Raw genomic sequence first — 18,171 nt, 5'->3', positions numbered from 1 at the left:
TCTAGTTGAAAACTGAACTGTTTTGTTTATTATAATAATAATTTGGGACTTTCCCAAAGCACCGTTCTAGCATCACTATAATAAACTCTATTATTATTTGTTTAATAGGCCCACACCACGGCCCATGTAAATAAAACTCCCACCACTGACCCATCTTTAGCAGCAGTGCAGCCCTTCTCCTGGCCCTCACCAAACATTTAGTCAGGCACAATACAACAGAACAGGCTGCTCTTTGTCATAAGGGGCCTCTCTTCCAGTCTCCTCATGTGCTGTCAACTACAAGAGAACATCCACCCTTTATAAATCACTTTATAAATACTTCCACAGGGCTTTCAGCATTCAGTCCAGTGAATTGGCAATTAGACTCTGGCCATTCTGTATTTAATGACAAGTCGGAATTAATTAGCTTCCCTTCAAGAGATCAATCAAAACAATAGTAAGTCAGTATCCTCCAGCTAACAGGTTGTAAAGTTTGGTGACAGTGGTATAATAAGAATACTAAATCCTGAGTGTGATGGGCTTTTTGAAACATTGAGATGTCCAACATATTTATTTGAACAACAGTGCTGCATACGTGCACACAGCACAGCACAAGGTAGGAGGTGTGAGAAGAGGAAGACAAGGGAGGAGTGGTGAATGGCCTCTCTAATCTGCCGTCTGAGTCTAAAGAGGGAGAGAAAATCAAGTGTGCTGTGGCCGGAGGGGGAGTCAGTAATTACACATGGGCAGAGGAGGGAATGAGATGGCAGGCAGCTTCCGACACCAAATGGGGAAAGGGACAATAAAGCCATAGGGAACATAGAAGCCAAGACTTGGAGAATCCTGGCTGCCATTGATGTGCGGATTTTACTTTGTGTGACTTTTGGAGAACTTTTGAGAACTTGGACGCCTCAAGCTGCTCATGCTGGCTTGCAGTTGCCTGGATTTAAGCTGAATAAGGAGTATTTTATGCAAGAAGATGGCATGTCTCAGCTTCTTCTTCGCTGTCTTCTCCATACTTTGTTTACCGGTACAGACCCAGTGGTGGACCTTCATTTGGGCCAACCCTAAAGCCAAGTCTACCACCTCTCCTCCAGCCACTTCCCCCTCCACCATCTCTCCATCCAACACCACCCTGGACGCCCCGATAGAGACGTCCGTTTGGGGGGGAGAGGAGCAGGTGACAGGTGGAGCGGTGTGGACCAGCAGGCAAACAGAGGGTCCGGCAGTCCTCACAGGAGTGTCCGAGGCCGAGCAGAGCACCACTCAATCCTGGCGCTTACCTCCAGAGGGCAATGGAAGCAGCAAATCTAAAAACATTTACAAACCACTAAAGCACTGGAAAAGTGGTGAGTGGTGCAGCATCATTCTGCTGATCTGCCCCTGTCTGCTCAGTTGTGGTCGTATCAGTGACTTAGGCTATAGGACGAGGTATATTTTAATTACCATGGGATGCTTTGATGTTCTGTGGAATCTAGCCTCTGTTACTACTTCAATATCTTAATCATAATTGACTGACAATAGTTTGTTAATCATAGTAAAGTCACACAACTTCTGAAAACATTCAAAAGTATCAATACTTGGTCAAATGAATATCTTCTTTTGATTCTAGCAGTAGTATCGATTTTAAAACCTTTATTTATGAAGACATTTTAGGTACAGTTTAGTCCTGCTTTTATGCTCCCTCAGACTGTGCAAAGACAAGCATGTTTTGGAAAATGATGACCCTATATGTATATTTTGTTAAGCTCTGTTGTTGAGATCAAGTGATTTTTGACAACTTTGCACGTTGTTTTCATTGTTTGTCATGGATCGTTTTCTGACTCTGTGGGTTCATTCTTGCCTTCAAATAGCTGTAATAACTATTGCAGGAAAAGTCAGCAGCTATATCCAAACGAGTGAAAGTGGAAGGTCTAGGTTCGCCACAATTGTCTGTGGTTGTCTTTTATTATCCGACCGCTCTTCAGTATCTCAAGTGTAACTCTTTAATGCCCAGGCATATCTCTGCAAAGAAGAGCAGACTGATTGGCTATTTCTGTTCCTGCCGGTGTGTTGGCATGCAGCTATGTAGATGCAAATGTCCTCTCCTCTAAATATAAGCTGGTTAGTGGGAATACACCGTGCAGCAAGGCAGGTTTTTGACGTACAGGTTTAATAGATTACACTGCAGCACCATGGGAGCACGCTAATATTGTTTATATGCTGTTGGTATGATAATCCTCCAGGCGACTTGAATTAAGTTCAGGGATAAGAGTGAAAGCTATTAGATGCTGGCACCTTTAAAACTTTCTTATACAATTTGCTAAAAAACTGTGATTTGTAATTTTTCTCACCTTGACCCAGTAAATAAATTGAGAAGTGATGACTTTGCGTTTTTGCCTCTGTCAGAAGACTATAATCGGTCTAGAGAAACCTCCTTTGCACTGTTTTATTCACACAGCTGCCTGTTTTATTCCAGATCATCACACTTAATTACAGGCTGCAACCAAACCGGAAGAACCATTGAAACCATTTTGCGACATTACGACACTTTTATTACAACAAGTTTCTTTGGACTCATTTGTTTGATCACAGGAAATGCTATATCCGTATCACAGCTACATATCTCTTTCACTCTTTGAAAACTGAACTTTGCACCCGGCCCAGACAACCCTGGCTCATCTGTCTGTCTGTCTGTCTCCCTAAATCACTATCGCAAACAAATGAACACACACCTGAACCAAGAGAGTTTTGTTTGTGAAAAAATGCTCAAATCACGTATGCCCTTATGTTGTGGCTTTTCTGTGATTTGCTCGCTTCTTTAAACACATCACCCTTTGCTCTTAGTTTTGCAGATGTTGCTTTTATTGTTAATATTAATTGTAGTTATAGCTTTTTTAATGACCGACCCATCATTATTTTTTTCCATGGCAGGTTATTTTGTAATCAAGAGCATCTGATGGTCAACAAGCTAGGCCCTATTGTATTACAGACAAATTGGAAAACGTTCTCTATTAGTGAAAGAATAAGTTCCCACAATAAATGTTGACCCTCAAAAATGAATGTTCTGTCTATCATTCATTGGACAATAAGTCGAAATTGTAAATTAATGTGTCGGGCCTAATGTATGTTGTTAAGATTAAGGTATATTTTATTAATCTCTTCTTCTGTCTTGTGTCAGTTTTGATCATTTTCCTAGATTTAATGTTATTACTTTGAATGGAGTTACTGTTACTGTGCATAATGCTATTTAACCAATAAGAAACGTTGGAAAATAAAAAGAATATATCTATAGAAATCATTTCAGACATTTACTACAGCCCTCTTTCAATACAAACCTGAACAGGAGCTGTACCGGCCAAGTTTATCTGTGAATTTAAGGTTTCATTAGTTTGACCATAGAGTGTGGAGACAGGACAAAGTAAAGTCTGCTGTCCACATACTGAACTATGCTCCTTGTGTCAGGAGCTGTGTCTGCTATTGGGGATTATGTCCACGTGGACCAGTGCAGTCAAGTGTAGCCAGCTCCAAATCTATTCAATTAGAATCATGACAGGTGGATTTGTGAGCAGCTCTGCCTTAATTGCCTGTCTATAGGGGTTTATATAGGAGTTTGTTTGTTTTTTCCTGATGTATTTCATAGTAGGCTAATTGAGATTTTGAAAGGAACGAATCTGAAATGTCTTTATTAAGACAAATACATGGAGTGTACAAGCTATTGTCTTTACTGTACACGTGCAGTAACTCATTAACACAAGACTCTGTCTCACTAGGACTACATTGATAATAGACTATGTCTAATGGCCTCATAGAGATGTCAGGAATTTGTGATATTTTAGGTGTTGGCAGACTTACTACTAACTTTCTTTCATAAATAACTGTGAATAAACAGAGTATGTAGGATTTAAAAGATTAAGTTATTTTTTTCTCTGTGTCAGAGCGAGGCTCAGGAGGACACTTGGACCTGACTGAGTTAATAGGAGTCCCTCTTCCTCCCGCTGTCTCCTTTGCTCCTGGTTTTGAGGGTTTTCCAGCCTATAACTTTGAGCCTGAAGCAAACATCGGCCGGCTCACCAAGACTTTCATCCCGGGCCAGTTCTACAGGGACTTTGCCATCATTGTCACGGTAACGCTAACCCTAACCCTAACCCAATAGTCTAATATTAAACTAGACAAAAACTGCAAGAAACAAACGTACACTGTATTTGAAAATGTTATTGTCAATTCATTATTTTTTTGGGCAATAAACATTTCAGAGGGATTTCAAAATTGTGATATCATTGTTGTAATCGAGAATCAAATATTAGCATAATGATTTTAGTCAGTCAAGTCATGTACAGTATAATACATATTTTAAGTTATTGCTATGAGAGAGAAAAGTGACGTAAAGCTTTGCTGCCATCTTGTGGTTAACTGGAATACTGCAACATTTGTCATTTTAATTCAGGTCCGTCCAACAACCCCCAGAGGAGGGGTGCTGTTTGCCATCACAGATGCCCATCAGAAGGTGGTGGAGCTGGGGCTGGCCCTCACTCCGGTGCGTGGGGGCCTCCAGAGCATCCTCCTGTACTACACAGACAGAAAAGAGGCCTCTCACAGCCACAAAGCTGCAACCTTCACAGTGCCAGACATGACGGACCAGTGGACAAGATTCACGGTGATGATACTATAAAAATCAGTTTAAAAATGTATTGAATATAAATCAAATAACTAATAACTAAAACCCTGTGACGTGACCGGTAGTTGGTTGTGGAGCATGAAGAGGTGCGTTTCTACATGGACTGTGGTGAGGCGGAGAGGACCACCTTCCAGCGCAAACCTGACAGACTCACATTTTCACACAATTCTGGCATTTTTGTGGGAAACGCGGGAAGCACTGGCCTTGATAAGTTTGTGGTAAGTTCCTGTTAGGTAGGTATCAATATATAAGCCTGAACTATTAAGAAATACAAAAAGTAGACATGAAAGAGGAAAAGAGGCTGTAGTTGTAGAATATATAAATAATTACAGAAATTATGGGATGTAATTTCACAACATGCTATTGTTTTTAATAATAGTTAAATCTAGACAAAGCAGTCAAGACAGGTTCTTAAAGTATGTGATATTCCCTTCACTCTGGGTTATTGATACTTGTGAGTGTCGTTGCCATAGTCAATACACGTTGATACATAAGATATTCCTTTATTGTCCCACATGGGGAAATTTCATCAAATATGAATCAAATGTTGAAATGATGTATTAATGATTAAACAGTAATATTTCATGGGTCACTCCATAAAAGATGTTTGTTTTTCTTAACAAAGATTGTATTCTATTTTCTCTCAGGGGTCCATCCAGCAGCTCGTGATAAGGGATGACCCCAGAGCCGCAGAGGAGCAGTGTGAAGACGATGATCCCTACGTACGTATTTCAGATCTAAACATTGTTCAAGTTTGTATTATGACCCTAGCTTTCTGTGTAATTATTATCACCATTATTATCATCATCATCATCATCATCATCATCATCATCATCATCATCATCATCATCATCATCATGATTTACATTAATTATGTACAGCATCAATAAGTTTGGCTTTCTTCCCACTAATGCATGTTCATTTTGGCCCACCAAGACAAAATATTGGGCACCCCTGAGATATGGTCACCTCTTGTGGTCAAAACTAAATACAACCATAAAAAGCATTTAATTTTTTTTTTTTTTTCAGATTAAATACAATATAAGTTGTGTTTTCTTTTTGAAAGTATTAAAACATATAGTGGCAAATGGAGGATGAATTTGAAATATCATCTAACAAATTGTATCTTAAACAGTATTATTGTTTGACTTAAGGCTTCAGGATTCTCCAGTGGAGATGATGCATTGGACGACAGGGAGACAGAGGAGGAAGTGATGAAGAACTCACAGAGAAGAAAACCCAGTTCGGCACAGGTATCTCAATATATATAATTATATATATATATATATATATATATATATATATATATATATATATATATATATATATATATATATATATATATATACATTTCCTCCTTTCACTAAAACTATTACATTTGAAATATTGATGTTGCATCTTGAACTATAGACAACATTGCTGTAGTGGGTTTATCTATACCATATCTATATACTATATCTAGTTTATACTGTTTCTGGATAACACACTTCATTGTCTTCTACAGTCCAGTTGTAGCATGTGGCTGGTTTATTTCAGTTGACAAATAGTCTATTATCTTGTTGCCCTGTTTCTACATTATTTTCTATTATAATTTTGCTGCTTCTACACTCACGAGATGGCCGAAGCAACTGCCACAGCAACTGAATCCATTCTCTCTAGCCCATATTATTGCTCAACCTTGTGTTCTCAGATAGACTCTAGACACTCCAATCTTCAAGAGTATTTTTGGGCTTTTCATCCTCCTTCAATGAGGAAGTCGGCCTGACCTCACGTCTCACAATCATGGTCTTTGAAGCTTCAAAAGAACTACACTCCATAAACAAAATAAATGTTCCCAGATATTGAGAAGTCAAGGTCACATTTTGTCTGAGATTTCTTTCATTTTAGACTTTGGACCAGTTAGACTGATGTCTGGTTAAGTAAGATAATTATTATAGCTTCTATATTATTGACCTTACCAATGTTAAATGAGTCTAAAAAGGAAAGTTTGCGTAACACACACTTGTAGTTTACAGTGAACAGCTGGCGGTTGTCTTGAGGGCCTTTGCTTATGAAGCTGATTTCTTTCTCTCTGAAATAGAAGGATAGTGTTCCAGTGAGTGCTCCACCAACCAAGGCCCCGGAGACCGAGCTTGATGGATACTCTGGTCAGCAGACTCCCACTGCAAGCACTGAACATATGAGAGGTGAGCTGCTGCTCCTAATTCATTGTTCACCAACTGTACATCTTTCAGCTTGTACGTTGTCATGTCACAAGGCTTTTGTTATTATTGGACAAACTTCATGTTATGCTTTGTGTTTTACAGAGTCTCAAAGGACTGAAAAGGATGAAGATGGAGACCATAAACTGAAGGGAGAGAAGGGCAATCTAGGGCCACAGGGACCACCCGGTCCCCCTGGCCCACCAGGTTCCTCTTCACCTCCAGGCAAAGGACAACCAGGACCCCGAGGTCCTCAAGGACCGACAGGGGCCCCAGGACTACCAGGGTTTCCAGGAAGAGATGGCGAGCAGGTGCTGTTCGCAGAAGTACAGACTATGATCTGTTTGTTGAGAGTTCAATAATGTTTCTTTTGGGTCATCATTTATGTTTCAGGGAACTAAAGGAGACAAGGGAGATCAAGTAAGTGTTCTACAGTTTTTATTGTTTTTGTTTATTTGTATAACCTTAAATTTACCCTCAGGGTCAGAGAGGGACACATGGGACATCAGGCCTAGCTGGAGAAACCGGGACCAAAGGAGAGAAGGTATGTCTATATATATATATATATATATATATATATATATATATATATATATATATATATATATATATATATATATATATATATATATATATATATATATATATATATATATATATATATATATATATATATATATATATATATATATATATATATATATATATTGTATTAAGTGCCCTGTGAATTCTTTATTTTTAAAACACTGTAGGGAGATCCAGGATTGGGTTTACCGGGTCCCCCTGGTCTCCCGGGGCCTCCGGGACCACCCAGATCACGCAGTGTACCGGTATGTGTTATAAAACAATACTAACTGAAAGTGTCATAGATTGATGTGAGAGTCATAGTGTTTTTTGCTGTAGTACGGAAACGATGCCCTGGGCTCTGGCTTTGGAGACTTGGACATGGACACTGAGGTCATCAGGGTAAGGTTTTGTTGGCTTCATCGCATCCTCGATAGAGCCATGTACAAGAGTATGTGTTTCTGTTGTAGGGACCTCCTGGTCTACCTGGGCCCCCTGGACCTCCCGGCCCACCTGCAAACCACACACCTCCAAATGCAGAGGGACTCTCCCACAGTGGGCCCCCGGGGGCCCCTGGAAAAGACGGTTTACAAGGAAGAGCTGGAATACCAGTAAGTTTATCTGAAAATACAATTCAACCTATTTTCTCCACATGTTTGTACATTTTTATCTGTCAACTGTATTTCCTCAGCCCATCAGTTTTTCTCAGTGTGTTTCCACTCTCCCACTCTATTGCAGATTGTGGATGATTGGTTTAGTGGCTCTGGCTCCGGAGGGTCAGGCCTGAGCTCAGGGTTTGGCCCTGAACTGGACTCAGACCTGGGATCTGGGTTCAGTTCTGGGTTCAGCTCTGAATCCTCTTTTGCCTTGAGTTCTGAGTTTGACTTTGGGTCCACTTCAGGTTCAGGCGAGGTATAATGTCTTGGTTTGCTGTCAGCAAACACAAAAGGCAGGTTACAGCCAAAACTAGCATTGAGGCAGTAATATCATTTTTGTCAAGACAAAAACATTTCGCCTTCATGCTCAGCTTTGGGCTGTGTATCTGTGGCCATGTTGTTTTACTTGCAGCCACTTGCTTCTTTATCTGTGCTTATGCATTTACTTGGTCTCTTTGCATCATTCAGTGTTATGGCTACTATTTCTAATTCAGTTCATGTTTTGTCCAACTTATTTCAGTTATGTTTATTTTTGTTTAACTAAGAGACGAGGCTGGACTGAATTTTTACCTTCATAACTGTTGCCGCTGTTTTCAAGCTTAAAACCAACATGGCCAAGGAACTTATCTGCCTTTTTAGAAAATATTGTGTTAAATTCTTTATAGGTTCTGCTGAATCAGATGCAAAGCTTCAAGAATCACTGATGAAAAAACATCCAAAATATTGACGGATGCAGTGTCCTTTGAAACTTTGCATTTTGGAATGAGGCTCATACTAATGCTTGGTTCGGCACGTGGTCCGATGTGGATTTTATGTGGATTGATTTGTCTGTTTTCCAGGGACCAGCAGGAAAAGACGGCGCTGTGGGTGTGCCAGGACAAAAGGGACATAAAGTAATTTCACCGCAATAACATAGAAAACATGAGCTTAAACTTAGCCACACTGTGAAAACATCCCTTATATTTGTGAACCATAGATCTCAAACTGCTCTTTGTGATGAAAAAAACTGCTGCTTTGTATGTGACACTTACGTCTTATTCTTAGGGTGACCAAGGCTTGGCTGGCTTACCTGGACCGAAGGTAAATGTTAATACATTTGGTTTAGGAAAAGGTTACTAAGTGTGTTGCAATTGTTGTTTATGTATATGTATTTGTCGTTTTATAGGGTGAATGTGGGTTCATAGCCACCACTGGAGCCCCGGGACTTGAAGGCCCCAGAGGTCCCCCAGGACAGAGGGGGCCAGTGGGCCCCCCAGGGCTACCAGGGCCCCCGGGACTACCCACATCCAAGTTCTTTGTAGAGGTAACTCTGGATCCAGTCAGTCAAGTTTAGTAACAACATGTTGTACAATGAATATTATTATGACTTTCATTCATATGTTTCAGGATATGGAAGGATCAGGAAAGAGTGACATGCTGATTGGTGCTGGATTCAGAGGACCTCAAGTAAGTTGAAAACGCTTTTTCTTACCTCAATTTGAAAAGGACCATTTTCAATAAATGTTTCTTTTTTTTCAGGGATCTCCAGGTCTACCCGGCCCCAGAGGACCAAAGGTGTGTGATAGCCTGGTGGTTTGGTTTCATGTATATAAAAAAAGCGGTCATTCTCCTGTACAATACACTTGGGTTTATATATATATATATATATATATATATACATATATATATATATATATATATATATATATATATATATATATATATACATACATACATACATACATACACACACACACACACACACACACACACACACACACACACACACACACACACACACACACCTCTAAGATACTGTAAAAGTACTATTTTATTGACAGGGGGAGGATGGAGCCCCGGGTGCCCCAGGACCTTCAGTAAAGGTCTGATGATGTTTTGTTTGTTTAAATGATATGTATATTGTATATTGTACCAATACAATTTCCACATGTGACTCAGGGAGAGCCAGGGGACCAAGGCCCACTGGGTATTCAAGGTCTGGCTGGACTACCAGGAGCAAGGGTAAGAATCGGAATAACGAGGGGGAAATTCCAACTGTACCATTGCTGTAATATTAATCTATGTTTTCTAACAACCTGGATGGTTTTGAAACATTAAAAGGGAGCTAAAGGAGAGAAGGGCAGTCCAGGACTAAAGGTAAAACTTTGTGTCTTATGGACACACATGTCTCACTACTTTATGCTCTGATGCATCTTTGTTCTTAAAGGGAGAGCCTGGCAATGATGGACTCAGTATCACAGGACCCCCTGGGCCTCCTGGGCTTCCTGGGCCCATTATTAATATGGAGGATGTAAGTCTGCTTTCCATTTTGAAATCTAGCTAAGTGAAATTAGTATATAATCCTAATTATGACCCAAAGTCATTTTCCTCTCTTGTAAGATGTTACAAAGTGACTGCATTTAACAGCTCCTCCTTCTGTATCCGCAGCTACTCCTCAATGTTACAGATGGTTTGTTTAACTTCACTGTGATCAAAGGACCAGCAGGACCCGTGGTAAGACCAAACAAGGGTGAAGCATCATACTTTATCACTCGCTTTTATACACTTTACAACAGTGGTCCCCAAACTTTTTGACTCGAGGGCCACATTGGGTTCTAAAATTTGGCCGAGGGGCCGGGGCAGGAAAATATGGTGTGTTTGTGTGAACTAATGAATTACTATAAATCACACGCAAGATTTGACCTGTAACATGTAACAAAGCAACAAATGCAAGGCTCAATGTACAAATTGTTTTCCAAATGCATTAAATAATGATTAATTATCTACTGTCTTCTACTGTCCACAAGAGTCTTCTTCAGTGTGTCAAACACTTGCGCTTCCTGCTTGATTGGCCGTTTGTGGTGAATTTTATTTTCTGCGCGCCATAGATTTTCTTGTGCGCGCACTAAGTGCGAGCAGTGCACTATGTGCGAGCAGTGCACTAAGTGCGAGCAGTGCGCAGCTGCGCAGGCGCAGCTTAGAGGGAACAGTGGCCATCTCTTGGGGAAATGTGGGCATTACAGGCGAAAGGTAAAATGAACGGCCGTGGCTGCAGAGCCGCGGCGCGGTCAAATGGCCGCAAAAAAATATATATATATATATTTTATTATTTTTTAATATAACTCGGACAAGCTTGGCGGGCCGGATTGAAAGGCCCAACGGGCCGGATGTGGCCCGCGGGCCGCAGTTTGGGGACCACTGCTTAACAACTTGACTTTGCTTTACCTTACTAAATGTCATTTTTCAGGGACCTGAAGGTTTGCCTGGCAGAGCTGGATTTCCAGTAAGTATTGTGTACTTGAATGCATATTTTGTATCGCAGTTTAATCTGGAAAGACTCAAATAAATATATGATAGAAGATGATGAACAATAATTAACAACAATATATGAAAATATATCTAATATAGGTTTGGCGCTTAGTCCCTGACAGGGAACGATGAGCAATGTGCAGGTGGTGCAGAGTAGGATATGTTATGAAACTGGTGGTGGGAATAAAACCTGAAAGAAAAATAAACTCTGAAAAGGTGGTGCTGGGGAGAAGAAGAACTGCTGAATGGAGTGGAGGAGGGCAGAGTTTAAAACAAGTAGACTGAGCGATCACTGAGCTGTGATTGGCAGCATCATAACAGGGCAGGGCAATGAAAGTAGAATGTGCAGGTGAAACAGCAGAAATAGTCCAGACTAAAACTACGCTTTAGCTTCACTTTTGTGTCCTGTGAGTACTTAATATTTCATTAATATATTCATACCGTTTTATCTCACATATTTGTTATGTACCTAATGTGGAATTTTGAATTGTAATGTCAGATCTTAAAATACTGGCCAATTATTATATATATTATATTATTATATTTTCAGGGCCCTCGTGGACCAAAGGGAGACATTGGCAGTCAAGGACTTCAGGGTTCACCTGGGTTTAAGGTACCAGACAGTCTCATGAACAAAGCGGTCCAGTGGTGACATCATGTCTTTGTCCCATCAGGGAGAGAAAGGGGAGCCAGGGGTTACGATTGCTGCTGATGGATCCATTATTTCATCACCGAGAGGTCCCATCGGGCCCAAAGGAGGGAAGGCAAGATCATTCATTTAATTTGTTCATGACTATATTTTATCACTGGATGGAAAATAAAAACAAAAATAACTATTTTACTATTATGGGATGGTTCAGGGTGACCGAGGATTGCCAGGCCCCATTGGACTTCTGGTGAGCCCATTTTACTTGAATTGAATTGAGCAACAACTGAACCCCTGCAGGTGTTTTGTTCTTACAAAACATAATTTTCTGTTACATATTTCCAGGGACCAATTGGACCAACAGGACAAAAAGGAGAGTATGGATTCCCTGGTCGTTCCGTGAGTACTTGTAGTATATCCACTGTTTATTGTGTTATTCTTGCACTCTATGAAGCTCAATAATAATCAATTCTGGTATTGCCTTTGTTTAGTACATGAAAATAAAAATGTATAGACTTTATTGATGGACAATTTTGTCTTTCCTTGAAGGGACGACCTGGTGTGTCTGGACGAAAAGGAGAGAAAGGGGACTCTGCTGGCCCACAGGTAAGAAACATAAAGGCTGTGTATTGTTTATGCTGAATATTTTAGTCTAGTCTTTGAGTCAAGTTATTGTTTACATTGTATTCATAGGGTCCGCCTGGTCCTCCTGGCCCACCGGGACTCCCAGGAAGGATTTTGGGGCTGAATGGGGTACGTTTTACACTATTGTAATACTTATGTAATTTTGCGCAGTCGATAAAGCCATTGAAACTCATAAAAGTGATTGGAAGAATAAAGTGATCCATCAACTATGATTTTGTTAAAGTTATATTTTAAGTACTGAGTCTGATTGCCCTGCTCTTCTCTGAATCCAAAAGACAGTTTTCCCGGTCCGCCCCCGACCGCACTGCAAACCGGGCCGAGTAAGTCCAGACCAGACCACCTGACTGAACCTTAATAGAGGAGCTGTCAGTGTGGCTCTGTGGGTGTGTGGGTGCAAACGCATGGTAGCTAACGCGTTCCAAACAACACTGTCCCGGCTGTATCTCTAATGCTTCTTCCCATTTCTCTTGTTCTGGCCTTTTGTCATTAGACAGTGACAACCAACCTTATCATACGTTTAGGTGTGGTGCCTCTGTCTGGTCAATGCAGAGTCTTTCCTTGGTCTTGTATCATTATAAAAAGGTGCAGTGAATGCAACTGATACAGTACTGTACTACTCTTGTAAGTACAGTATGTGTTTACTGCATCAGCCAGAGCTCATTTTCTAAGACGACAGAGTCAGATGTACTTTATGGTGAAAGGGTGTGGATCGTTTGGCCTTGTACTTTCTTCTGGTGTATCCTGTGGTGATGGGCTGGTGGGATGAGGTGTCTGTTTTCTTGCTTTGGTATGGTCAGGTTATTGCCTGTATGTTGATAGTTAGTTAAAGTAATATATATATATATATATATATATATATATATATATATATATATATATATATATATATATATATATATATATATATACATTTTTAAACTCTTTTTAGTAACACTCCTTTAGAAACGACATCTTATAATCTAATTTGACAATAACTGCAGTGTCATGTACTTCTTCTTTGTTTTGAGCATGGGCTAATAAACTGTTGTAACCCTTGTATTAATGCAAACCATATTATACAGTGGATGCTCATTTAGCAAAAAACAATATTCTAATTTCCTGCAATGTGCATGTGATTCAAATAGATCAAATGACTAATGCATTATATTCTTTGTCTAAAGGGCTCATATTCACTGAACACTAAAGGGGACAAAGGAGAGGCTGGATTATCTGGGGAGCCTGCTATATTTGGTGATTATAGTAGTATAAATTATTTTGAACTTTATACCTGAACAAAATGCTGTGTGTCAAAGAGTCACCATGTTGTGTTTATCAGGTCTTCCAGATGGAACTCAGGTGAGTTGTTTCTGATGTATTCAAACTAATAGTAATTACAAAGTAGTGTTACTTAGTATACTTACTTATAATATTGGTCTTTAGCTCCATCAAGGTGAAAAAGGTGCGCAGGGCTACAAAGGGCAGAAAGGAGATAAAGGTGACACAAGTCCTCCTGGTCCTCCAGGGCTTCCAGGACGATCAGGACTTGTGGTGAGACTTTGTGGACACAACATAATGTGACAGAGTTTGTGTGAGAGGGATTTTGTAACACATGTGGTCATAACATATAGTGTGGTCCTAGGGTCCAAAGGGTGAATCTGTGGTTGGTCCTCCTGGTCCTGCTGGTCCTCCAGGACTGCCTGGTGCAGATGGGTTCGGACGTCCAGGTGCGAGAGGTCCTCCAGGGCCTCCTGGATCTCCAGGGTCTGCCTTTGCCTATGGATCAGGTATTATAAAGACAAGGATACGGTTACATCATGGTACTGAGCATAACTATGTGAACATTAATACTATTTAAATGTATAATTTGTTTTTCTTCAGACACTGTTCCTGGCCCACCTGGTCCTCCTGGTCCTCCAGGATATACCAACCCGGTGCAGAGACTTTGGTCTTTTCCTAGAGTAGCAAAACATAAATATACAACTTTGAAGTTGAAACAATCCAGTTAAACTGTCAGTGCTTTTCAGATCACAACCTACAAGACCCTCCACGCTCTGAGCAGAGAGACCCAGCGAGCTGCAGAGGGAACACTGGCCTACGTGTCGGAGCGCGGCGGAGAGCTGTACATCAGGACACGCCACGGCTGGAAGAAAATACAAGTATGATCAACCTTCATTATTTATTTGTTGTATATGGTATAGTATGTCATTTAAAGTACATGTACTGTATAGTAGAAAAAGCTTCAGTTGTAGTCATCTGGACTCAGTTAGAAAAAATAGACGTTTCGACTCTCATCCAAGAGTCATTGTCAATAAAAGAATTTAGATCGAGAACTCCGATATTAATACTGTTCTATTCGTAGTTCTCGATCTAAATTCTTTTATTGACAATGACTCTTGGATGAGAGTCGAAACGTCTATTTTTTCTAACTGAGTCCAGATGACTACAACTGAAGCTTTTTCAACTATGGAACACGCCTGGACGAATGAGGGATTACACCGACATACATGTACTGTATGTTAATTTGTTGCACATGTGTTTACTTATATGTCCATTTTTCAGCTTGGAGAGTTGATCCAATCTTCTTCAGCTCAGGCTTTGAGTCGACCTGGGGACTGGGGCAGGCCTCACAGGATCCATAGCCAGGTTCACATACTCAATCTCAATGCACAATATCATTTCAGATACAAAACACCTTACTACTAACATAATATAACTATAACATATCTACCACAGGAGCTGCAGGAGAATGGCAGGGTTTACCAGCCGAGCTATAATGTCCTGCCACAGACCTTTAACGCTGTCCCAGGGGTGAGTGCAGAAACATTACTTTGAGAAACAAAAGCAGGTAAATGAATTAGCTGTAACACTTGGACTGCAGCGTTCAATCATATTTTGTATCATTTACTGTCTTTTTTTAGCTTCATCTGGTTGCTCTGAACACGCCGCTGAAAGGAGACATGCGGGGCATCAGGGGGGCAGACTTCCAGTGCTACCAGCAGGCTCGCTCAATGGGGCTGACCACCACCTACAGGGCCTTCCTCTCCTCACACCTCCAGGACTTGGCCACTATAGTCAGAAAGTCTGACCGCAATGACATGCCAGTGGTCAACATGAGGGTGAGCTACAATTCTACTACTTTCCTTTCCAGCTCCTGCGTTTTGGGTCCTCACAGCAAATCAAATTCCACGCTCCAAGAAATGATGAAATACACAGTTGTTGTCCATAACGTTGGAATAATTCTGTTGTGAGTCACTTCTTTCAACGGTTTATATTTAACTGTAATCAACAAGTTTAAAATTTCGGGGTATTTAGTTATAATATTTTAAATACTTAATTGTCCTTTTTTCAGCAAATATTTGATTTTGGTGTTCGAAAAACTGCCTTGTAGCTTCTTTTCATATACACAGTCACATGCTTCATATGAACGGTATTGCACTTGGACAAATGGAGCTATATCTATATGAAATAGATTCTTAAACTTGCTAGTTGCCAGTACATATGTTGCTCAGGTCTAAAGACATTCTTGGCCCAGGACACAGGAGCTGTAACTCTCCTCTAACAGGTCCATGTCATGTTTTCCAGTACATTGAGCTGTGCTGATGGTTGATATGTTTGTTCAGGGAGAGGTCTTGTTCAACAGCTGGATGTCTATTTTCTCTGGAAACGGAGGTGTCTTCAACCCTTCTGTACCGATTTACTCCTTCGATGGACGCAACGTTCTGACTGACCCTGCGTGGTGAGCAAATGATTCAATTATTATTACCGGTAAATACTTCTTTGCCAGGAAATTAGGTTGCACCATTTAATTTTTCTGGTGGAAAAATGTTATTGCTCTGCCTCGAATGTACATGAGGCATTAATGTATCTGTCTCTATGGAGACAAGCCAGTGACACCACCAGGTGTCAGATCTGTGGAGAGGAGCTCACAGTTAGATCCTTGCTGGTCAAGGTATTTTTAGCAGTAAAAACACTTGTAATTAAATGCATGCAAGAGGAGGCATGGGCCTTTATATACATAGTTTGCATGTTCTCCCTGTGTCTGTAGAGGTTTCCTCAGGGCTGCCCCTGAAAATGTGATTCCAAATCACTGCGAGACTCTACTGGTTAAATAAAGAATAGATTATGGGTGCATCAGTGGTTTACCACTTGCACACACACAATGAGGACTAAACAGGGAATGAATCCGGGAATGAATATGGACTTGACCAAGACTAAACCAAGTTTACATCAGCATTAAAACTGGACTCAACCCAGAACAAGAGTGAACACACTCTTTTTTTGGTCAATTAGGAATGGATTAGCTCATGCAAATTTGCTTTAATATAACTGATCGATTTCCTGTTTAATTCTTATCTCCCAGCAACTGATTTGGATTATGCACTTTAATTTTACAACGTTACAGCTGAAGTGTATTCATTTAGTTTGAGCACATATATGTCACCAACGTTGTCTGAATGATCTCCCTTTGACCAGGCCAGAGAAGCTGGTATGGCACGGCTCGAGTCCGGTGGGCATCAGACTCACCACAAACTACTGCGAGGCCTGGAGGACAGGGGACATGGCGGTGACGGGACAGGCCGCTCTGCTGCAGTTGGGACGTCTCCTGGGACAACACACACGTGCCTGCTCCAACCACTACATTGTGCTGTGTATAGAGAACACCTATGTGGGCCACAATAACCCCAAAAGGACCTGAAAACTGAAATGCACAGAGAATGGAGCTTGATGAAGCAAACAACATAAATTCACCAAATTCAGGCACATACACCGTACAAAATGACTCTGTCGACTTAAGAACGAAGCAAGAGGGCGTTTCTCAAGATGGCTACTAATGTAGAAGTATAGTATTACAAAGCAGTGATAGCTTTGTACAGTTTAATACAACCAATCTTCTTTTTAGACAAATCCAAGCCTATTTTTTCTATAATGATCAGTATTAAATGCCACACGTCTTGTTGATGCAGCTAGATTATGTTGTCAATGTTTAGTTTTGTCAATTGATGGTTAAATGTTCATTGGAAAATGCATTACCTCGCAATTTTTTATGTCACTGAAATTAAGTCTTGCACGGGGTTTAACAAAAGATATTTACTGTAGTATGACAATCATTGGGAAAAGGCTGACATGAGTCAGCCTGTTTTTGTTTGTTTCTTTGTTTTTGATCTTCTGTTTTAATATGTCTTTTTTGTAACAATTTAGGTTGTTCACACACTAATTTCATACTTACATGGACCCTTCCGTAGAAGAGTGTGATGATGTTATTCCCAGAAACTATCTAGTCCGACAGCTGGGTTGTCCGATCTAATTCGATTTCTGTACATTTCGCTCTGAGGATAAGAAAATGAAATGTGGATAAGACAATTAAATGTCAAAATGTCCCATTTGGTTCTAACAAATGTGTCCTATATGTCACAAGGTATTGAATTAACAAAATATTAAATTTCAGTTGACAGTCTGCTGAACTGTCCTGCAAACAGCTTTAGTTTATCCTAAAGTGTTTTGATAATGTTCCCAACCCCTTGTGACTTATTGAAAAATTCTGAGCATGTATATACT

At 40.4% G+C, this 18,171-nt stretch overlaps 1 protein-coding gene across 1 annotated transcript; it reads left to right on the top strand.

The window, feature by feature from the left end:
• The first annotated feature begins 722 nt into the window (after window positions 1-722).
• Window positions 723-17,328, top strand: col15a1b (collagen, type XV, alpha 1b). The gene is made up of 43 exons (XM_072440950.1): window positions 723-1,328; window positions 3,897-4,084; window positions 4,406-4,615; window positions 4,702-4,854; window positions 5,284-5,358; window positions 5,791-5,889; window positions 6,717-6,822; window positions 6,943-7,148; window positions 7,231-7,257; window positions 7,319-7,381; window positions 7,590-7,667; window positions 7,741-7,803; window positions 7,872-8,012; window positions 8,140-8,313; window positions 8,897-8,950; window positions 9,102-9,137; window positions 9,223-9,360; window positions 9,444-9,503; window positions 9,576-9,611; window positions 9,878-9,919; window positions 9,996-10,058; window positions 10,158-10,193; window positions 10,264-10,347; window positions 10,485-10,550; window positions 11,284-11,319; window positions 11,896-11,958; window positions 12,020-12,109; window positions 12,206-12,241; window positions 12,337-12,390; window positions 12,541-12,597; window positions 12,685-12,744; window positions 12,912-12,956; window positions 13,797-13,866; window positions 13,952-13,971; window positions 14,056-14,163; window positions 14,255-14,399; window positions 14,494-14,546; window positions 14,640-14,771; window positions 15,175-15,258; window positions 15,349-15,423; window positions 15,534-15,731; window positions 16,236-16,351; window positions 17,089-17,328. Exons 1-43 carry the CDS (start codon window positions 959-961, stop codon window positions 17,309-17,311), a joined length of 4,233 nt encoding a protein of 1,410 aa, XP_072297051.1. The 5' UTR covers window positions 723-958; the 3' UTR covers window positions 17,312-17,328.
• The last annotated feature ends 843 nt before the right edge of the window (window positions 17,329-18,171 follow it).

Source organism: Eucyclogobius newberryi, unplaced genomic scaffold (assembly GCF_026437365.1).
Source record: "Eucyclogobius newberryi isolate DKJ021-1_F unplaced genomic scaffold, fEucNew1.0.hap1 SCAF_12, whole genome shotgun sequence".
Classification (NCBI taxonomy): Eukaryota; Metazoa; Chordata; class Actinopteri; order Gobiiformes; family Gobiidae; genus Eucyclogobius; species Eucyclogobius newberryi.
Note: the sequence above shows the minus strand (reverse complement) of the source record. Positions and strands in the feature narration are given on the sequence as shown.